Source organism: Hemitrygon akajei, chromosome 10 (assembly GCF_048418815.1).
Source record: "Hemitrygon akajei chromosome 10, sHemAka1.3, whole genome shotgun sequence".
NCBI lineage: Eukaryota > Metazoa > Chordata > Chondrichthyes > Myliobatiformes > Dasyatidae > Hemitrygon > Hemitrygon akajei.
In genome coordinates, this window is record NC_133133.1 from 93,267,367 (window position 1) to 93,291,640 (window position 24,274).

At 42.0% G+C, this 24,274-nt stretch overlaps 1 protein-coding gene across 1 annotated transcript in view; it reads right to left on the reverse strand.

Moving 5' to 3' along the window:
* Positions 1-24,274, reverse strand: part of LOC140734545 (dedicator of cytokinesis protein 11-like) — a 290,183-nt gene that overhangs the window by 31,134 nt on the left and 234,775 nt on the right. Inside the window, exons 46-48 of the mRNA XM_073058668.1 lie at positions 16,555-16,677; positions 16,041-16,154; positions 7,137-7,283 (exon numbers count right to left, since the gene is read on the reverse strand). Coding sequence (XP_072914769.1) covers positions 7,137-7,283; positions 16,041-16,154; positions 16,555-16,677 — 384 coding nt within the window. The remainder of the gene's footprint in view (positions 1-7,136; positions 7,284-16,040; positions 16,155-16,554; positions 16,678-24,274) is intronic.

Below are 24,274 nucleotides of genomic sequence, written 5' to 3' on the forward strand. Positions count from 1 at the left end.
GGCTATGACTTCATTCATTGGAGTTAGGAGAATGGGGGGGGCAGGGGGAGAGAGAACGATCTTATATCATCATCATTATGTGCTGTGTCCTATGATGTGGGTGATCATGGTCTTTCTGTGACCATGATTGTTTTTGGCAAATTTTTCTACGGCAGTGGTTTGCCATTGCCTTTTTCTGGGCAGTGCCTTTACAAGAAGGGTGACCCCAACCATTATTGATACTCTTCAGAGATTGTCTGCCCGGTGTCAGTAGTCACATAACCAGGACTTGTGAAATGCACCGTCTGCTCATACGACCATCCACTATCTGCTCCCATGGCTTCTTTTGACCCTGATTGGGGTCTAGGCAGGTTCTACACCTTGCCAAAGGGTAACCTGCAGGTTAGCGGAGGGAAGGAGTGCCTTACAACTCCTTTGGTAGAGACACATCTCCACCCCACCACCTGCAATATAAAAGGGTATATAAAATCATGAGGGGTATAGTTGGTGAATGCATACAGTCCTTAGATAGGCATCATGGTTGGTATCAATCAGTTGTGTTTAAGGGCTTATTTCTGCACTGTATTGAGAATGACGAAACTGAAACCTGGTTACATAAGAGAAACTTAAGGAAAATAGGAACAAGAGTAGGCCATTCAGCCTCTCAAGCCTGCCCCATCCAATAAGATCATAGTTAATTTCGGATGGCCTCAAATTCTCTTCTCTGCCAATAGTACCAATTGCGGCATAAATTTCTGAATTTTAAACCTGTAAGTATCAATATGTACTTGCACCAAACTCTAAGTGAATGAGCTTGTAATTCGACTAATACACCAGAGCTGGGGCTCTTTCAGAATGATCAGGCATAGTAGAGATGTTCGATGCAATGCCCATTCTTGCCTCCCGGTTTCATCCCTTTCCCACTCCCACACAGACTTGACCATCCTTGGCCTTTTCCAAACGCTAAATACCTTTTTATGACAATAAGAAGTTTGGCAAAACCCATTTGACTCGCACCATAGTGTCATTCTGTCGAGGTGCATCACAGCTCAGTACGGCAACCACTCTGCCTATAAGCACCAGAAACTGCAGTTACCGAAGCAGCTAGCACATCACGGAAAGCAGCCTCCCCTTCGTGGTCTTGGCAAAGTAGTCAACAAAGTCAAAAACAACACCCATCCCAAATATTCTCTCTCATCGAGTAGTAGATACAAACACCTGAAAACACATCCCAACAGGCATAAGGATAGCTTAGATCCTGCTGTTAAAGTCAGGAATGGTACAGCGAGATGGACTCCTGTATTCACAATATCCTTGTTTTGGCCTTGCATCTTATTTACTATCTGCACCAAACTCTCTATCTATAACACTTTATTTTGCATTCTGTTATTGTTTTCCCCTTCTGATATCTCAGTGTACTGATGTGATGAAATGATCTGTATGGATGGCAGGCAAAACAAAGGTTTTCATTGTACCCAAGGAGTTTGTACGTTCTCCCCGTGACCACATGAGTTTCCTCTGGGTGCTCTGGTTTCCTCCCACATTTCAAATTCGTACTGGTTGGTAGGTTCATTGATCATTGTAAATTGCCCTGTGATTAAATCAGGGGTTGCTGGGTGGCATGGCTTGAAGGGCTGGAATGGCCTATTTCAACGCTGTATCCTAATAAATAAGAAGTAATTAAAAATGTGACAATAATAATAAAATTTACTTGAGGAACAGAACTCATGTTCCTCTTGGGTAGTGTACAACCTAATGGAAAGCTTCAGATAATGCACAATCTGTGCTCGTTTCTCCCCTCCTCTCCACTAACCAGCTCCCTCACCCTGTTCCAGCTGCCCATCCTCCCCATTTAGTTCCACTATCACCTTCCTCAGCTTCCACTGGTCGTCAGCTCAAGCAACAAGGGAGACTGAAACCTCAAGGCAAATGCAGAAGTTTGGAGGTCGTTTGGGGGCTTCAGTGCTCTGCAATCTCCAGGAGACAGAGTACACGGACATGTACACAAACTTCAATGGCGAGAAGGCTGCAGGACTGGGTGCGAGTCATTGTTTGACATCATTTCGCTGATTAAATCTTCCATTGTGTGCCTATTAGTGCAATGAGGGAGATTGAAGCATCATTGCCAGTGCGAAGGGTGAGCATTGGTTGTCTGTCTTTTGTTTGCTTTACTACAGAGAGGAAAAGGCCTGCCGCTGTGCCCGGAGGAGTGTTGCCCAGGTTTTCTGCGCTTTGGACGTGGACTTGGACTACAGATTTTTTTTTTCAGTCTTATAGTTTTTATAAAATATTCTGTGTTTTTTGCCTGTTTTTTTTGTGCAGGAAGGGGGATTGATATGCCTGCTCTGTTTTTATTAGTTTTTTTGTGTGGAGAGAGAGATTTGGGGATTGTTGATCCTGTCCAGTCTTTGTCTTTTTTTGAGCAGGAGGTGGGACTTGAGGCTTGATGTGCCTGTTCCAATCTGTTCATTTTTTTTTTGCATGGGGAGGGGTAACTTGGGAATTGATGATCGTGCTGCCTTTCTTTTCTTTCTTGGTTTCATGGCTAGCTGGAGAAGAAGAATGTCAAGTTGTATATTTTGATAATAAATTAACCTTACTTATCAGATTCTTACTTCTGCAGCCTCTTGTGTCTACACATTATCATCCAGCTTCTGTCTCCATTTCCACTCTCCCCTTCCCCCCGCTCTTAATCCACCTCCTCATTTGGATTCATTTATCATGTGCCAGCTCCTGCCCCCATCTTCCACCTCACCTCTTCATAGTAGCTATCTCCCCTCTACACTCTCAGTGCTGGTGCGTGGTTTCATCTGGAAATATCAACTATCTCTGCTCCTGCAGCTTCTGTTAGACTAGATAAATTCCACTGGCAGTTTGATATTTATGCTCCTGTCTCGTGACAACCAACTTTTCCATCATTATTGAAAGAATTGGCTTTTCAATAAGTTGAAAAATACTGTTCTTGCTCATCAGCATTGCTGGCATTTTGTGTAACTGAGAACAGACTTCAAGATAGAAAATGACAAATGCCAGTTTATCAAATTGTTTTACTTTTGTTTCTTGAGAGATTGCATTCCACTGCAAAACAATGCAGCCCCACTTGTGCCAAAAAAGGCATTTGAACTATTTCACATCAGGTCAGTCATACTTGTCAGTAAGCCTTCTCTTTGCATCATATCCATTATTGAGTATAACCTAGTACAAAGACTAACAGCTTTCTCAAAACTAGCAGAGAGGGGGACATGGGGGTGGTGCAGGAAAGTGACAATGAGTTCAGAGATCTAACCGGTGGACAGGGCTGAAGGACACAAGGAGAGAGATTGTACAATACAACTGCATCTCTTGGCATTTACCCTCCCGAAGGACAGGTCCTATTTACATTTTACTGTCCCTGTATATCTCTACTCCCTTTTATTTTAGCCACTTATTTTACCTACCTCCCACTCTCCTTAGCAATGGAGTGTTATGCTATTCACTGACAGAGGGATCTATCTGCATACTTTATCGACGTTAACATACTTTTAAATTCTGCTGTAACTGCATTCTTCAAGCAGATCCTAACAAAGCGAAGGTGACTTAAGCAAACACGAGGAAATCTGCAGATGCTGGAAATTCAAACAACACACACAAAATGCTGGTGGAACGCAGCAGGCCAGGCAGCATCTATAGGGAGAAACACTGTCGACGTTTCGGGCCGAGACTCTTCAGGCAGCATCTATAGGGAGAAGCACTGTCGATGTTTCAGACCCTTCAGGTCTCGGCCCGAAATCTCGACAGTGCTTCTCCCTATAGATGCTGCCTGGCCTGCTGCGTTCCACTAGCATTTTGAAGGTGACTTAAGTAATTTCGGTGCAGGAATTGATTTGTGGTGCTTAATATTTTTGTGCATTACATTACAAAATAATCTCTAAATAAGATAAGGTCTTTTGTGCTCGTGTGACTTATTTTGATTAACTCCTCCTAAATCCTCTACTCATGTGACACACTTCTACACCAAGTTAACTCAACTTCCCAGCTCTTAGCTTCATCCCTCCCCCTCCTGTCTTCTCCTATCATTTCAGACCTCCTCCTCCCACTTTCAAATGTCATACTATCTTTTATTTCAGTTAGTCCTGACGAAGGGTCTCAGCCCAAAACGTCGACTGTACTTCTTCCTATAGATGCTGCCTGGCCTGCTGCGTTCCACCAGAATTTTGTGTTGCTACACACTTTAATGATGCCAAGCAGAGTGCAATAAATATATGGCCATGCCTTACAAAGAATTCTTTAGTCACTCATGAAGCACAGTCGCACCACAGTACACATCATAACTAAAGAGTCAAGTCTACTCAAAGAGGATTGGTCCAACCTGGTTTGCTGCTGCAGAGAATGAGCCAAGCACAATTTTGCTTGTATGTCTTCCTTTAAGTTGTTTTATTGGTATCCTGTTGCACCCAGCACAGTGATAGGACATTAGCAACTTCATCAAGCATGCATTATCGTCATATCATAGACGCACCATCAAATACTGACCTACACTACAAATCTATGGCAACTATCAAATAAGAACTTATACTAATGCCTAACTATGCTTTTGTTAGAGCTATAGAGAGATGTAGCACATAAGTGGCCCACCAAATCCACGCCAAATATCAACCAACACTTTGCATTAATATTACATTAATCCCCATTTTAAAGAAATCCTCATATTCTCATCAACTCCCCCCACCCCCAGATTTCACCACATACCTACACACAAGGAGCAGTTTACAGGGGGCAATAAACCTGCCTTTTCTCAGGAACTCCAGTTCAAAAGCAAGTTAAAAGCTAAGATTTACAGAGCAAATTCAACTCAGATGATAAGAGCTCATGAGGGTACTATTTGTTCACTGGTTCACTGACAAAGGACAATGATTAGTGATCATGAGTGAAGAGCAATGGACAGGGAGCACGTATCAAACTTTATTTCATCATGGAAGAATTTACACTAATCTAAATGTAGGTAATTTATGTTTGTAATGCACTGTGATGCTGCTCCCCCAAGAAGTTAAACTTCATGTATGTATGACCACGATAATAAACTTGAGCTCGACTTAAACCCATTTTGTAAAGTGTGAGACTTGACAGCTAGCTGAGAGCTCTTTGGCTTCACACCTATACTAGCTTGTCCACAATAGGAAACGTGGCGGCTTGCTACTTACTGCCTGACTAAGGCACTGTATGGGAGAACCAGACTAGAGTCCAGCTGTCCTGGGCATTAACTGACTGGGTCTTGTTTTACAGCTTCTGAGTCGCTTCACTGGTGCAGATTTGATGAAGGACCATCAGTGTTGCTGAGGCACTGGAAAGGAATGCATTGAACTGATGTGACAATGAATGCTTGTCTTGATTATATTTACTGTAAATAGACTCATGGCTCCCTGAGAGAAAATATTTTTCAATTCATCCACATTTCTGCCCTCTCTTAAGAGTCTCCCTGTTTTCTTAAGCTAAATGGATTGGTAAACTCCAGTCCCATCGTAGCTGTAGCTGAAGGTGGTTTTATTGTTCACCGACGTGTTAGAGTACGCAACGAGCTGATGTTAAAAAGACTCAGCATTTCCACAAAAGGTAAATTCAAATATTGATTGAAATTCCTTTAACTCCTAACAAAGTGCTTCTAACTAATGGTGACTAAATGAAATGTACAAATGATATAAAATGGCTGACCTGATGGCGAAAGCTAATTGCTTAACAACGCGAACATTAGTCACCAACCACAGCTGTGAACTTACAATTAAGCAATAAGATCTAGTCATTAGACATAAAATAATAAACAACATCAAGAAGGACATAATTTAAACAGTGATGTCTAATTCTACCTTATCCACAGGAGGAAGAATCCTTTCCCCACTTACCTTGACAAGAACTCTCAACACCTTACATGTTTTAATGAAGCCCACTCTCACCCTTTTTGAAATACAGAGCAAGACAAGTCCAGCTTGTTCAAACTTTTGCTCATAAGGCAAAGTTTATCACTACAATTACTTGTCCAATGAACCTTTCCTAAACTGCTTCTAATGTGTTAACATCTATCCTTCAATAAATACATTGATATTGTCCATGGTATGCCAGATATGGACTTGCTAATGCTCGATGTCACTAAAACATAACCTGCCTGCATGTGTATTTTATTCACTCAGCAATAAGTGATACCATGCTGTCCCTCTCCTAACTCCTTGGTGTACCACCATACCAGTTATCTGAGAGGCAGACCTAGGAGAGGTGGTGTTTTGGAAAGAAGGGAAATTAGGGTGGAAAGGCTTGTGTTCCAGGCCACAGACATTCAGAGAAAATGGCGGCCTTGTTTCCTGACATCTTGTTGTGGTTGGTATTCTCAACAACTGGCTTTTCTCTTCAGCTTTGATGGACTGCATCTCTCTCCCCATCTCCTCTCTATTAGGTGTGCTCATGGAGTTCACCATGCTGTGGTTCTGGAACTATCAGTGTAACATCAGGGATTTACAGCACAAGATGGGAAAGTGGAGCTGAACAGCGTCAAGCATGCGACACCGATACGTAAGCACAGGCAAGGAATGGAGGAACAAACTGACTGTAGATAACTAATACTTAGACACAAATAAGAGCTTCTCTATTTAACCTACAGACCCCAAATAAAACTAAGTATACTCTATAATATTCTAAATCATTATTATGGAATAATAAACCCTTAATTACTCAAAAGGAAATGAATTAACAAGGTATAGCCATGTAAGTAAAGTTTGCTTGCTAATGGAATAGTGCTTACTGTGGAGTCACTTGACATGAGTGGTCTGGAGACTGATTACTGCATTTATACGCACAATGATTGGTTCCTCAATGTATACATTAAAAAAGGACTGACCACATATATGCACAAATCCATGGATGGAAAATTAGCAGCAGGGAGTTAGCAGTTAGCAAATTAGCAGTTGGAATTTTATGAGGGGACACAGGGTTTCATACAATATTAGTAATTCTACCTGAGTAGTCCACAAACAAATGGCATTAACAATAGATTTTATAATTCCAGGTAACCTTCCATCCTGTGTTCATCCCCCTTCTGTTTCCTCCCAATGCAGCCCCAGTTCACCAAGTTTCATACCCTTCCTCCTCCCACATCACCTAATTTTGCCTGTTGTAGTTTGCTTTCCAGTTACCTTGTTGGAATCCTGGATTATTTTCACATTCTCGGCTCCAAATTTATCACCATATAGTTTGAGCAGTCTCTCAGATATCTCTGGTAACCTGGTCAGCTTGGGCTCCTTGTAGATATATTCCTTTCCATCTTCCTCTTCAAAGAAGCTCTTAAAAGAGAAAGACAATAAAGGATTAAATTAAGAAATATATTCCAACTTGCCTACCAGCACAACCAATTCATTTGCTCTTTACTCAACACAGGAACATCTGGACTGTGAAGATGTATACATCAGGATGCTCTTCATTGACCACTGATCTTCATTTAACACTACCAACCTCTCAAAACTAATGAATAATATCCCAAGATCTTGGCCTCAGTACCTCCATGTGCAATTGGATCATTGATTTCCTTCACTTGCAAACCCCAGTCAGTTCAGTTTGTCAACAAAAACTCCTCCACAATCTCCATCAGCACAGGAGCACCACAAGCCTGTGTGCTTAGACCTCTGCTCAACTCGCTTTACATTTATGTGGCTAAGCACAGCGCCAATGGCTTATTCAAGTTTGCTTACGACAACACTGTTGCAGGCTGAATCAAAGGTGGTGCAAATCAGCATATTGTAGGGAGATTGAAAATCAGCTCAAAGATGCCATAACAACAATCCCCTCACTCAATGCCAGCAAGACCAAGGAGTTGATTATTGACTTCAGGAGAAGGAAACCAGGGGTCCACAGGTCAGTCTCATCAGTAGATCAGAGGCGGAGAGGGTCAGCAACTTTAAATTCCTTAGTGCTAATATTTCAAAGGACCTTTCTAATGAACAATTACGAAGAAAGCACAACAGCATCTCTACTTCTTTAGGAGTTTGTGGAGATTCGGTATGACATTAAAACTTTGACAAACCTCTATAGTTGTGTAGTGGAGAGTATATTGATCGGCTGCATCACAGCCAGTGCCTTTGAACATAAAATCCTACAAAAATTAATGGATACTTCCCATTCCATCATGGGTAAAGCCTTCCCAAAAATTGAGCACATCTACATGAAATATCATTGCAGGAAAGCAGCATTCATCATCACTACCCAGGACAAGCCTTCTTTTCATTGTCTCCCTCAGGAGGAAGATACAGGTGCCTCAGGATTCACACAACTGATTCAGGAACAATTATTACTTCTTAGTCACTTGAAACAAACTTCATTCAACTTCACCAGCTCCATCATTGAAATATTCCCACAACCTACGGACTCACTTTCAAGGACATTTCATCTCATGTTCTCAATATTATTTATTTATTTATTATTCTTTCTTTCTTTTTGTATTTGCGCAGTTTGTTGTCTTTTACATTCTGGTTGAACACACAAGATGGGTGGTCTTTCATCGATTCTGTTATGGTTATTATTCCACCATTATTTATTGACTATGTCCACAAGAAAATGGAACTCAGGGTTGGATATGATGATATACATGTACTTTGAACTGTGAAAATGGTTAACCAGAAGGGCACTATGATCTGAAGTTTAAAGATGAAACAAATTTCTTCTAAGGCACAACAGGGTAGTTACAGAGCCTGTATCTTCTGGCTGAACAACTTAGGGAAAGAAATACCCTCATATCTTTTATGTACTTCATTCATCAAATCTATGCTGGCTCTCAAATCTAACCCATTAATTTTTACCCTCGCCCCACCCCCAGAAGTTTTCATGTCTTATTATTTTACAACACTGAATTACAGTGGCTTTTTACATTGATCAACAGAAAAAGATTCTTTAGTTTTAAAATGAAAACAGATCACTCCAAAGTGATCTAAATTAATTACAAATATAAAACATAAAATAATTGATTGCATAAATATTCACCCCCTTCAAGTCAGTATTTAGTGGATGCACCTTTGACAGCAAATATAGCCTCAAGTCTGTGTGGATAGGTCACTATCAGCTTTGCACATCTGGACATGACAACTTTTCCTCATTCTTTTTTGCTAAACTCTTCAAGCTCTGTCAGATTGCATGGGGATCGTGAGTGAACAGCCCTTTTCAAGTCCAGCCACAACTTCTCCATTGGATTGAGGTCTGGACTCCGGTGTCTTCCCCCTTCCTTTCCAGTCCTTAAGAAGGGTCTCAGCCTGAAATTTCGACTGTTTATTCATTTCCATAGATGCTGCCTGACCTGCTGAATTCTTCCAGTATTTTGTCTATGGTGCTTCAGAATGTTTAAACATTTATTTGAATATTGTACTCCAGCCATTTGTTTGGTACGTGTTTTCAGTACACTGCTAGGGCCTGACGTCTTGTGAGGGTTGAACTACTTGAAGAATATTCAAACATCACCTTGGGTGATAGACATTAAAGGGTCACCAGATATTATGGGGTGTTGCCCAGCTACAACATTATTCTCCCTTTCAAAGTGTGCATAGATTGCATGAAGCTCTTTGGGGAGTGAAAGATCACTACACTTTATACTGTTAGCTGTCATATACTTAGAAATTGTGGCATACAAACCCTGCCACAGTGTCACGCATCCAGTTTCATCTCTAGCTTCACTCAGAACTAGCCTTTCATTCTCAAGATGCCCTTCCATAGGTCAAACCTGGACTTTTTACAGGATTCCATCTCCCCAATCTCGAATGGCATAGATCTAGCTCTCCACAGACTACAAATATCTTGGATCATCCAGGGCTTCTGTTTTGTGAAGTTTCAGTATGCTCTCTGAGGCATACGCTTGTCTATGTAGTTCTTGATGAAGATGGTGATAGTTGTGACACATTTATTCATATCTGAAGAAGAATCCCTCTGTTGGTGTGCAGTAATTTTGGATATTTCACTGTTAGCCATAAAATAACACAGAATTTTCGCTTTATTTCACAGAATTTTTTTTTTTTTGGTCGGCCTGTCTTACTCTCTGGCTTTTTTCCAGCTCTCAACAATGTGTGGTCCTGTAAGTAAGAGTCAGGTTGTCTGATATTATCACTCCACGTATGATTAAAGAACCATTGTGAACTTTTTGTTAGTTGTCTTCTTTCATAAAGTCAGTTTATTTTCCCGAGTGCGCCGTCACAACAGTTATAAATTAACTCATTTAAAGATTGCGACTGTGAGGAAGAAGGGTGAGTTTTCTGCGCAGAATCCAATTTATTGTGTTTGCAACTTTTTGTTTGAATTGTTCCACCAAGAAAGTCAAAAACAACAGGGATATTAATTTTACTGTCGGAAAGGGAATCGACAAGGGAAATCTCTCTCCTTTTTCTAATATGGTATTTGTGCTTCATTATGCAGCTCTTTTATTGAACGTCACTCTCTGTGTTGTCAAAAGTAAAAATATCACATCACCCTCTCAATGAAAATGGCAACATCCCCCTCGATAAATCCCATAATATTGGAAAGTAGTTTACCATGAAACCATTTCTCTTTCAGTATAATCAGTGAATAAGGTTCCTTACGGTTACATTTAAAAGACAACTTGAGATGCCTTGAGGTGAAATTAAAGCAGAAATGACAAACTCAGTGTAGTGTGGCCAGTACAGACCTCCCCACCAAAATCATTTATCTTTCCTTCCAGAAATTTGCTCATCTAATTTTTGCCATTGATAAACAAAGCAAACACATGAGATAATATATTTGCATGATGTGTTACATGCGCCAATGCACACCCACACGCATCTCGTTGATAACTTGTTATTAACGTGTCATCCGACTCCCACAAGGCGCAGCTCTTGGACCCTCAAGAAACAAGTTATTCCTGTCCCAGGCATTCCTCATGACAACGATAATCTTCACTTTGAAATACCCACAGAAAGGTACACTCCATCACTGATAAGTGTAGAGAGATCAAGTGAGAATGTTACCTCACCTACATCTAGCCCGTAACAGAACATTTGAATTGATTGCATTCATTCAAGGTAAGGAAGTAAATTAGATTAGATAATGGATTTGTGGAGTGGTAGTAGATGGTCACCTCTCTGACTGGAGGCCTGTAATCAGTGGTGTGCTGGGGAGATCAGTGCTGAGTCTGTTGTTGCTTGACTTCTATATCAACAATCTGGATGATACTGTGGTTAGCTGGATCAGCAAATTTGCAGGTGACTCCAAGATTGGGGATGCAGTGGACAGTGAGGAAAACTATTGTGGCTTGCAGAGGCATCTGTATCAGCTGGAAACATGGGCTGAAAAATGGCAACAACACACACAAGATGCTGGTGGAACACAGCAGGCGAAGGGTCTCGGCCCGAAACGTCAACAGTGCTTCTCCTTATAGATGCTGCCTGGCCTGCTGTGTTCCACCAGCATTTTGTGTGTGTTGTTTGAATTTCCAGCATCTGCAGATTTCCTCGTGTTTGCTCTGAAAAATGGCAGATGGAATTTTTTGCAGACAGTGCAAGGTGTCACACTTTGGTAGGACCAACCAGGGTAGGTCTTACATAGTGAAAGATAAGGCACTCAGGAGTGTGGTAGAACAAAGGGATCTGGGAATAGGTAGGGTTGTAAAGAAAGCTTTCGGCACATTGGCCTTCAGAAATCAATGTACTGAGTAGAGGAGATGGGATGTTATGTTGAAGTTGTATAAGACACTGGTGAGACCTAATTTGGAGTATTGTGTGTAGTTTTGGTCACCTCCCTACAGGAAAGATGTAAATAAGGTTGAATGAGTACAGAAGAAAACTTACAAGGATGTTACCAGGTCTGGTGGATCTGAGCTATGATGAAAGATTGAATAGGTTCAGACTTTATTCCTCAGAACATAGAAGTTTGAGGGGAGATTTGATAGAGGTATACAAAATTATCAGGGGTATAGATAGGATAAATGCAAGCAGGCTTTTTCCACTGATGTTGGGTGGGACTACAACCAGAGGTCATGGCTTAAGGGTGAAAGGTGAGAAGTTTAAGAGGAACATGAGGGGAAACTTTTTTACCAAGAGGATTGTGGAATGACCCAGCACAAGTGGTTCACGCAAGCTCGAATTCAACATTTAGGTGCAGTTTGGATAGATACATGGATAGTAGGTGTATGGAGCACTATGGTCCTGGTGCAGGACGATGGGAATAAGCAGCTTAAGTGGTTTTGGCACAGACTAAAATGAGTCGAAGGGCCTGTTTCTCTGTGCTGTACTTCTCTATGATTCTATTTACAGGACTGTACAAACTTACGTTCGTTTTGTTTAATAACAGAACAGTTAACTCCTTGTGATGCTAATGTATGAGTCCCTAGGCAATGGACATAACAGAAAAACAGAATTTATATTTATATTAACAGGCCAGGTGGCATCTATGGAAAAGAATAAACAGTTTACGTTTCGGGCTGAGATCCTTCATGAGAACATCAGGACCTGACGAAAGGTCTTGGCCCAAAACACCGACTGTTTACTCTTTTCCTGGATGCTGCTTGTCCTGCTGAGTTTCTCCAGCATTTCGTGTGTGTTGCTTTGGATTTTCAGCATCTGCAGATTTTCTTGTGTTTACATTTATATTGCATGTGACTTAGTTAATCTAGCATGTATTGGTTTATCTAATAGCGGAGGTATGGTAGCATCTTTGAAATCAGCAGACTGCGCATGCTTTGCACAGCAACATCAGAACCATTCCTTTGTGCTGGACTTACCCCAGGTATAAAAATTGTCAGCACCTGCATGAACTATACCCACAGGTGCTGGAGGTGAGCTACAAACGCCGTGGATATCTAATAACAATAATTACAAGTAGCTGCAGTCTTTGAAAAGGTAGATAAGGGACATACTAATTTTTTTCTCTTTATTGACCCACAGCAAGAACTGAAGAACAGACAATGTTTAATAAAGCTGCATGAAAATCTAGTTCGGCCAAAGGAACACGACAGCTTTCTCTCCTGTTTGAGAAGTTAGACATGGGAAATTTTACAATGTTATCTCATATTGTCGTTTTAATGAAAGTTTTGATTACCCGAGTTGTTTACAATGAAGCAGAGGTGGTTGTGAGGGCACTTAATTGAGTGGAATGACTTGGAGTTTGGGTGAAGAATCAATGCCCTTGGAAGAGAGTTCAAAAGATGAGGGTGGTAGGGTCTTTAAGAGGGTCTTTAAGAGGGCAGCGATTGGAATTAACAGCTGGAAAGGTTAGTGAAAGTGGTTAAAATTATTTATCACAGTGTAATTTTGCAAGCTCCAGTTCAAGTTCATTATCATTCAACTGTATACTTTTCTACTGCTAAATATCTCTCGACCAAGGTGCACAACACGGTATATACAACTCACTCACAACATACAAAGTTATAATACCACAAATAATAAGGTGCATTTACGACACAAGTCAAAAAGGAACACTATGCTTTACTGATGAGACCTGGGTGGTGGTGGGGGTTTCAGTAATTCCTTGGCCTGTGGGAAGAAGCTGGTTCCCATCCTGACAGTTTTTGCCCTAATGCTATTGTACCTCCTGCCAGATGATGGTGGGGGGGGGGGGGGGGGGGAGGACAGGGGGTAAAAGAGATTTTTGGAAGAATGGGACGGATCATTGACAATACTAAGGTCCTTGCGTATGCATCATTCATGATAAATGTCATGGATGGATTGAATAGAAAGCCTAAGGATTCTCTCAGCAATGCTTTGTAGGGATTTGTGCTCAGATGCTTTGCAATTCTTATACCAGACAGTGATGGAAATGGTGCTCCTGTATAAATTGGTTAGAATAGGGTGGGCATGGGGTGAGAGCCTTGCTCGCCTCAATCTGTTCAGGAGTGGAGACTTTTCTGTGCTTTCTTGGCTAAAGAGGCGGTGTTGGGGGATCAGGTGAGATTTTCCATAGCACGTACTCCCAGAAACTTGGTACTCTGAACTCTATCCATGAGGAAATGTTTTTGTGCAGGGAGGAGTGGTAAGTCTGCACCTTCCATAAGATTCCAAACAGATTACATTCACCAATTCAACATTCATCTCCGGAAGAAGATTGCACCAGTGTACAACACGACCATCGGCAGCATCCTCCAGAAGATTCAAGAAACTAATTATTAAACTTCTTTCTCTTTCAAATGTAGTTCTGCTGCTGTTGGAGCTGGTGATCTACATTTTGATGGTGTGTTTTCGGGCCAATTGAGCAATCTGGCGATTTTCTGTCTCCAAGAGTGCTTGGTGAGGAAGCATGCGGCCTCAAGGCCAAGAAGCTTGGAGATGGGACATAAGCCCATGATTGGCTCAATTTGTCACCGACTGAAGCACCGAGGAAGATTGAAATCATTGAGGCATGAGTGGAAGCTGAGCAGGTATTCAGTGCCATCTCCCAGCCTCTTTCTCGCTGCTGCCAGAGGAAGTTGCCTGCATGTGTCACTCACTGCTCCCAAAGGAAGGTCCCTGTGATCTCTCTCACGCTCTCACATGATACTGCCAAAGGATTATGCCAGAGTCCTGGGTCTTTGACAAGGTTTAATCAACGTGTTTTGTGGATTGGACTCTCTAGTTCAGGTTGTGATGTCCTTCTGTTTCCGGTTTCTCCTATTCTTTTGTTGCTACTTTGGATGATTTTGATTGGGGAGGCCTGTAGATAACAAGCAACACAGAGCTGGATGGAACTGAACTGAATATGCCCAGACTTCCTTGATTTTGTGCTTTATATACTGCATTCTTTGCCTGCTTTTGTTTTTGCCGTTTACATGATTTGTGTTTTTGTTTTGGTGCATGGGGGAAACGTGTGTTTGGATACTTAAATTTAAAAGGGCTCCATGGTTTTCTTAGTTTTGTGACTGTCTGTGGGATAATAAATGTACTTTGTATCTTGGATCTTTGATAGATTAGTAGGACATGGGACACGGGTAATTCAAAGTATGGGAGGATCAGGTGAGAACATGATCTCATTTGAAATCTGGTCACTTAGTGATGAAGTCAGCTTCTGTAGCTATGCCAATTCCTGCTCTTATTCCTGAGATCACACATCTATTCATTTCATTTCTCCGCACTCTATTCCTGAATGGCAAATACACCACTGAGTAGAATTAATCCTTTGTCAATGGATTAAAACTCCATTGAAATGTTGCCTTCACTTTCTGTTTAGCAGTCTAAGCATCGCAGGAAAACAAAGCAACTGGTATCTCCACCTACCAAAGTGCAAATCAACATTATGTGAGCAATATGCACTCAGTGGCCTCCTGCACCTATTAAAGTAGTCACTGTGCACAGGCTCCTGGTCTTCTGCTGCTGTAGCCCAACCACTTCAAGGTTCAATGCGTTGTGAATTCAGAGATGCTCTTCTGCACACAACTGTTGTAACGTGTCGTTATCTGAGTTACTATCATCTTCCTGTCAGCTTGAATCAGCCTGTCCATTCTCTGACTGCTCATAACAAGGCATATCTGTCCACTGAACTGCTACTCACTGGATGCTTTTTTGTTTTTCACACCATTCCCTGTAATCTTTGGAGCCTGTTGTATGTGAGAATCACAGGAGATCCACAGCTTCTGGAATACTCAAACCTCCCATCTGGCACCAACAATCATTCCATAGTCAAAGTCAAATTTCTTCCACAGCCTGATATTTGATCTGAACAAAACTGAGCCTCTTACTCATGCTTTTTTATGCATTGTGTTGCTGTCACGTGATAGCCAATTAGAAATTTTCATTAATGAGCAGGTGTACAGGTGTACCTAATAAAGTGGCCACTGAGTGTATGTTTTGGCGGTGGATTTGAACCGGTGGGACAGTGTTCACATCTGACTACAGTGATCTCTGCATGCGACCCCGCTTCTTGCGAGAGCTGAGGGAAGTCTACCAGGCTGGAGGTGCTCCGATTTGGTTGAAATGTTGAACTTCCCACATCCCTCATCCAAGCTAGGAGGGGTGATCATCCTGAAGAGAAGTCAAGAGTTAGCTGCAGTTCTAGTGACATTATGAGTGATTTGGGTGCAAAAGGAAGGGCAGAACTCATCTGCCTCAAGCATGCTGAATTGCAAATTAAGCTCTCACACTTACCTGACCATAGAAGCCCACTCGGAAAAACGTCCCCAGTAGTCTGCGGCCCGTGTGAAGCACTTGAATTATTTTCTTATAAGCTTCATTCAGCGTGTTGTACAGGAAAGCCAGCCTCTGAAACGAACACACACAAACTAATGAGCAAGTTCATACTGGGCAATAATGTGCAGGAAGCACTGGGGGATAATGTTCAGAAATACTAAATTATAACAAATACTGTGCTGTGCATTATACTGCTTCTTAAAATCATTAAAAAGTAATTTGAGAATTAAAGTCTCAGCTGATATACATTATAAGTATAATTTCAAGGTTTGGTCTTACTTGCAAACCCATGATAGATCTATTTGCTAATGTGTTGTTGTTTGGTGGTTGACCCATACTGTATTCCAACCACAAGTGCTTAAGCCGACACTCCAATTGCAGTGGGAAGAAGGCCAGATCAAGGTTGCGGAAGTGTTGATTCCAAGCAGGGGAAGCAGATACAAGGGTTCAGCAGGACTCAGCAACCACTCACCTCGAAGTCTCTCCGCTTTTCGTAAATAGGGATAATGAGCTTGTAAATGACAGCGATTAACTCATACCGCTCCGCATTCCACAATCCGTCTGCGCACTTCTCTAATAGTTCCACAAGGATATCCTGCAGATACAAGAGGAGGATAGAATGATTGGGCACCCCAAAACAGTCTCTTGACCCTTTGCAACATCTGCAGTGAAGGTGTTCGCACTATGTCATTAGGCTGACAGCTCCACAATTTTGATCTAAGAAGCATAAAGGGGAGATGATCCATGGTGTGCATGAAGGAGGTGAACTTTCGAGTGTGTTCCCATACACCTCTGGTCTTGTCTAGCATGGCAGGTATGACAGATTTGGACAATACAGTTGGAAAGCCTGGGCAGATGCAGCACATTTTGTGGATGCTGCACACTGCAGCCAATGAATTCAATCTAGTCTGGTGGATTGAGTGCCAATGAAGTGGTCTGCTGCCCCTGGATGGACCTGATTGTTGCTGGAGCCAAACTCATCCATGCAGGGGAGAGAATGTTCCATCATACTCTTGACTTATGCCTTGTAAATGCAGGAAAGATTCTGGTAAATTGAAAGAAATGTCATTTGCTAATAAAGTGGGAGATTTGCTGATGGTAACTGAATGTCAAAAGGAATATGGTTAACCTCTCCTGATGGACACAGTAATGACCTGCACTTGTGGATAAAGGAAGCTCCTTTCTGCCTATCAACTTGAACTTAAAAGCCTTACTGCATCCTGACATGAAGAGTTTTGTTAATAGTACATCACAATTAGAACTAAACATTGGATAACCTGCATAAAATCCCTTAGTCATACATACATTGGAAGAAACTCAATTATAAAGCAGTAGATAGAGCAGCAATTCCTTGAGGCTTCCAACAACCACAACCACCTTTTGCTTTTGGGAAATATCCGTAGAGTTTTACTCTTGACTCCTGTTCAGCTGAAGTATTATCCACACTAAACAAGCAAAGCATTAAGGCCATTAATTACTTGGATAAATATTAACCATACTTAGTTAACTGCTAAGTAGTTATGTTCCCATTGGGAGTGGCAACTTCAATTTTTTAAACACCACTAAATTAAAAAAAGAGTTGGGCTGTTAGAATGTCTTACCCTCTGATTCATCATAAAGGTTATTTGCACCTCCAAGCCTTACCCATCATTCAATAAGGTCACAGTGGAACTGATCCTGAACTCACACCCATCTACCTGCCTGACTTTTATACCCCTCTGAATTCATTATAGACACACATCTGCCCTTTCTGGCTCCAGATATTCCTATTGACTCCGCCTCCCCGGAGATTCATGGTCCTTCAGAAAATGTGCCTTTGGTTCTAGATTCCTCCACAGGGGGAAGCATTTTCATATCATCCCTCTTGGAAAGCTCCCACTTTCACCTCTCTTTCCATTGAGTGTTGGGCTCAGCCTGCTTACCATTCCTCATGGAAAGGGCACACCAGTTGTAGCAAAATGTCCCTTCTCTGATATTCTATCCTTCTGCAACAAATGCATAAATTTCATTTGCTGCCCTAATTGCCTGCTGCATACCTGCAGGGCAACTTCCTGTTCCCTGTGTTCTGCAATTTCTTGCAATGGAGTAATGCGGCAGGAAATAAGCCCTGCTGCCCAAATCATCCATGGCAACCATGCTGCCCGCCTAGCTAGTCCCATTTGCCCACATTTGGCCCATGTTCCTCTGAACTGTTCCCATCCATGTTTCAGTCCAAATATTTGTTAAACAATGCTCATCTCTCTCTGTTTGGGACAACTTCATATTTCTCCACAATCTCCCCCTAGTTGCCAAATTGTTGCTCCGGCCTAAGTTTCCAGACAGCCTTGTGATCTCATCACTGCCTGTTACCCCCACCTTTGTATTGCGGGGAAAATGACAGAGCAAGATCATCTTTCTCGGTGAATGTTTAGGAAGTGCAAGATTATGGAGCTGGTGCAGGAAAGTGTCATGGAAGGAAAAGTCAGAAATGAAGGGTGCAGCAACCTTAAGAGACCAACGGCATACCCCTACTTCTTACTGCTGTTGCCGATCTCATCTGGAGAGCTGGTAATTACCCCAGCCCTTGTGTACACAGTAGTTGGAGATGTGGCTCATTCAACACTGTCCTGTCCAAAGCAGACATTTTGTCCCTTTGCACAGAAAGAAACAGACCACTGACCTGAGGACACCACCACTCTGAGGATGAACATTAAACCAGCGAGGTGAATGTCCACTCCACCACAATGTTAACTCTGGCTTACTTAAGTAAACTGCAGAGTAGACAACGACGACTCTCTCGTGGCAGTCCTTCGGCATGGGGTGGGGGTGACTGGCATCCACTCTGGTCAGTGGGTTCTGACGTTGCTGAAGAGGCTGGTCTGAAATCCACAGGAGTGGTAGGAGTCTCATGAGATGTGTGATGGGGAATCTGGGAGGAGATATCATCCGCTTGCTATAGTTCCAGAGTTCATGCGTGTTCTCCAAATATGCGAATGGCAAAATGAAACGTTTCCTGGCCTATTTAGGAATATGGCTGGTATGAATCACAGAGCAACTGGTTAGAGTTTCAGGGCGCCAAAGACTCGGGTTCAATCCTGACCCCCGACACTTTTCCTCAAAGGCACGCAGATGGGTTAACTGGCCACTGCAAATTACCCATCGCAGTAGAACTGGTGAGGGGCTTGTTGAGGGGAATGTGGAGGTGAGTGAGTTACAGAGAAATAAATATGGCATTGGGACTACTCTTGGGGGGGGGGGGTGCAATTTAATAGGATGAGTGGTCTACGTAGCCCGGCGTGTTTGGAACAGCTGAATCTCAAGGAAGAGAAACTTAGCTGAGAGTTAGCGATGATTTGAGACAGCTGTTTGGGTCTATGTAAACAATCAGTAAGAACAAACTCTAACAATGTTTCCACCTTCAATACAAAGGCACTACTTACACAGTTATTTTGTTTTTACAGTACCTGTTTAGGGAATTTAGACATAGGCAGCATATTGCCCATCCCTGACCAGCTCTGTCACACACAGGCTAGACTGAGGAAAGGGCAGTTGGTTGTTACCATAACTGAACTGGTTTCCTTTATTTAAAATTTCAGATTTATTGAACGTAAAGGTGGGATTTGGACTCGTTGACTGGTCCCAGCCTTTGTTTGGGAATCCAGTGTTGGGGATCCAACATAATCAACTGTGGTGTAAAGAGTTCCTCAGTCTGTCATATTTAAAATCTTACTGCCACTTGGCATGGAAATCCAGGCTGCGACCACAAATATGGGATAGGAGTGATTTACTGACATTAACTTTAAATGAGATTGATGGTTGCTGTTTAAAAGGAAATAAACTGAAGCTTAATCATTGTGTATGTGGCTGTAATGAATTCGGATGAGCATAGATAGATACTTCATGGTCAGCATGGATGTTGTGGGCAGAAGGGCCTGTTTCTGTCCCAACAATGTCTCCTGGTTTGAAGGACCACACCTCTCAAACAACTGCGCCAACTGCCTATTTGACTATGAAAGGGAAACCAGGCAAGCTAGCTCAGAACCACTGGGAGCAAGACTGAGAATGCTTAAGGCAGAGTGGTGGAAACATGGAGCATGCAAACAGGCCATTCAGCCCATCCAGTCTATGCCGGCTACCAAACACCGCTCTGCATATTTACTAATCCCATTTTAGTGTCTTAGAATTATACACCATGTGCATTTTCCTCACATTTCCTCAGATTTTACCACTTACTTACACACTCATGGTAATTTACAATAGCCAACTAACCTACCAACCAACACACATTTGGAACATAGGAAGAAACATCTGTAGGAAGGATCTGGATCTTGGGTACTATTTGGTAGCATCTCTCCTATCTGCATCATGGCATTGCCTGATATTGTACACCAGTGGAGTCTAGCTTAGACTTCATTCTGACCTTTCAGTTTTGAGACCCGAGTGGATAAGCCATCTAGTTCCCTGTTGGTGGTTCTTAGCCTTCAACTTCCTGTAACAGCATACCACCAGAGCACCAACCAGGGTGAAGATCTGGACACAGTCATATCATCCTTTATTTGCAGTTGTAACACAGGAAGGAGCAACACCACTTGCTAGAAGGCATCAGCAGCCCGAGGAAGAAACGCTAAACCAGCAAAGTGAACTTCAGCTCCACCCCAACTTCAACTCTGCCTTACTTAATGTAAGCCACAGAACAGACAACATCTCCTGCAGTAGTTTGTCGGGATGGACTGCTGGGAGGGTAACTCACATCTACTCCAGCTTGGTGGGTTCAAATGTGAGTGATGAGCTGGTGTGGGATCCACAGCAGGCCTGATGGGATGGGTAGTGGTGGGTTTGGAAGGAGATACCACCCTTCCGCCATATTTATTGAACTTTGGCATGTCACCTCAATCTCCAATGTTGCTTCTCTGGGATCAGGAATTCCAGGAGTCAATGAGGATGCTAGATATTTTTCCAAGGAAGGTTTGAGAATATTTTCAAATCACTTCCTCCATCTACCTGAGAATCTCCTTCAGAGTGGCTCTGATAATAAATGTACTTTGAAACTGATTCAGTGGACTGACGTTGGGTATGTGACCTTTAGAGCCAACAGAATGTAATCTGGGCTGCTGTACTGGAGGATGCTGACCTGGGAGAAGAGGTTAACATTCGTTTGCTTCCTTTGCAGGTAGGTTTGGAAGGTTTTACAGAGAGGGTGGTCCGTAAAGTGCTTTCAGGCACTACAGTTGGTAGTGTAGGTCCTGTAAAGGATAGAAGCAGCTACAAGGAGCTCCTCAACTGCAACCCTTTTGTTTATGTGAGTCCACTGGACACAGCCCCATAGCAACCTATTCAAGTTGGCCTCAGTGCCACTTCCAGTCAACAATAAGTGGAAAGGTTCAGAACCTGATTCAGAAACAACAAACATTCCTACTGAAATCCTTAAACCTTGGCAGCAAAGGGCTCCTGTTACAAATTTTTACTACCTACATCTGGAAAGAGGACTACAAAGATGCCGTAATCATGACCATTTTGATTGCTGTAACTACAGTGTGTCTCCCAGTTGTCTGGCACAGCAAAAGTCATTCCCAGGTCAACCACCTTCTTCCAGTGATCCAAGAGTGATTCCTTCTAGAAGCACAGTGGCTATGATGTTCACTGTATGACAATTCTAAGAAAGATGCTTTAAGCATAGATAACCTCTATACGTGGCCTTTTTTAGCCTCAAACTTTAATCAAGACCTAATAATTGGCAAATAGTATTCATGTAAGCCAAGTATCAGGAAATAGCCATTTCTGGCAAGAGATGATGTTCAATTATACCATTGAGTATTTAGTATCATCATTATTGATATAACTCCACTGGACAAACCAGGTAAATGCAATGGGCTTTGACATCAGCAGGTCAGACTTGATGGATTCTGCTTTCAGCCAATATCCCAGTGGGGGAAGAGACAAATTCCTGGTATCCTTGAGTTTGGTGGAATGTGGTCCTTGATTTTCAGCAGCCTCATCGTGGTTGTATTCTGAAGTCATTGGGAGAACCAAAGATAAAGACAGAACATGGAAAGAGACCCTTTGACTCATCATGTCCATGCCAAACATCAACCGCTCATCTGTACTAATCTTACATTAATCCTTTTTAATCTCCCCATATTCCAAACAACTCTTTCTGTAGTCTACCACTCACATATACACTAGGGAAACATTACAGTGGACAATTAATCTAGCAATCCGCATGTCTTTGGAATATGGGATGGAACAGGAGCACCCAGGGAAAACCCATATAACCATATAACAATTACAGCACGGAAACAGGATACCTCGGCCCTTCTAGTCTGTGCTGAATGCTTACTTGCACCTAGTCCCACCGACCTGCACTCAGCCCATAACCCTCCATTCCTTTCCTGTCCATATACCTATCCAATTTTACTTTAAATGACAATATCGAACCTGTCTCTACCATTTCTACTGGAAGCTTGTTCCACTCAGCTACCACTCTCTGAGTAAAGAAATTCCCTCTCATGTTACCCCTAAACTCTTGCCCCCTAACTTTCAACTCATGTCCTCTTGCTTGAATCACCCCTACTCTCAATGGAAAAAGCCTATCCACGTCAATTCTGTCTATCCCCTTCATAATTTTAAATACCTCTATCAAGTAACCCCTCAACCTTCTACGCTGCAAAGAAAAAGACCTAACTTGTTCAACCTTACTCTGCAACTTAGGTGCTGAAACCCAGGTAACATCCTAGTAAATCTTCTCTGTACTCTCTCAATTTTGTTGACATCTTTCCTATAATTCGGTGACCAGAACTGTACACAGTGCTCCAAATTTGGCCTTACCAATGCCTTGTACAATTTTAACACTGTATCCCAACTCCTATACTCAATGCTCTGATTTATAAAGGCCAGCATACCAAAAGTTTTCTTCACCACCCTATCCACATGGGATTCCACCTTCAGGGAACTATGCACCATTATTCCTAGATCACTTTGTTCTACTACATTTTTCAATGCCCTAACATTTACCATGTATGTCCTATTTTGATTAGTCCTACCAAAATGTAGCACCTCACACTTATCAGCATTGAACTCCATCTGTCATCTTTCAGCCCACTCTTCTAATTCTTCTCTCTGCAAGCTTTGAAAACCTATTTCATTATCCACAACACCACCTACCTTAGTATCATCTGCATACTTACTAATCCAATTTACCACCCAATCATCCAGATCATTAGTGTATATGACAAACAACATTGGACACAGTACAGAACCCTGAGGCACACCACTAGTCACTGGCCTCCAACCTGACAAACAGTTATCCACCACTACTCTCTGGCATCTCCCACCCAGCCACTGTTGAATCCATTTTACTACTTCAATATTAACACCTAAAGATTGAACCTTTCTAACTAACCTTCCATGCGGAACCTTGTCAAAGACCTTACTGAAGTCCATATAGACAACATCCACTGGTTTATCCTCGTCAACTTTCCTAGTAACCTCTTCAAAAAAATTCAATAAGATTTGTCAAACATGACCTTCCACGCACAAATCCATGCTGACTGTTCCTAATCAGACTCTGTCTATCCAGATAATTATATATACCATCTCTAAGAATACTTTCCATTAATTTACCCACCACTGATGTCAAACTTACAGGCCTATAATTGCTAGGTTTACTCTTAGAACCCTTTTTAAACAATGGAACCATATGAGCAATACGCCAATCCTCCAGCACCATCCCTGTTTCTAATGACATTTGAAATATTTCTGTCAGAGCCCCTGCTATTTCTACACTAACTTCCCTCAAGGTCCTAGGGAATATCTTGTCAGGACCTGGAGATTTATCCACTTTTATATTCCTTTAAAGTGCCAATACTTCCTCCACTTAAATCATCATAGTTTCCATAATTTCCCTACTTGTTTCCCTTAACTTACACAATTCAATATCCTACTCCTTAGTGAATACCAAAGAAAAGAAATTGTTCAAAATCTCCCCCATCTCTTTTGGCTCCACACATAGCTGTCCACTCTGATTCAATTTTATCCCTTACTATCCTTTTGCTAATAATATAACTGTAGAAACCCTTTGGATTTATTTTCACCTTACTTGCCAAAGCAACCTCATATCCTCTTTTAGCTTTTCTAATTTCTTTCTTAAGATTCTTTTTACATTCTTTATATTCCTCAAGCACATTTACTCCATGCTGCCTATATTTATTGTAGAT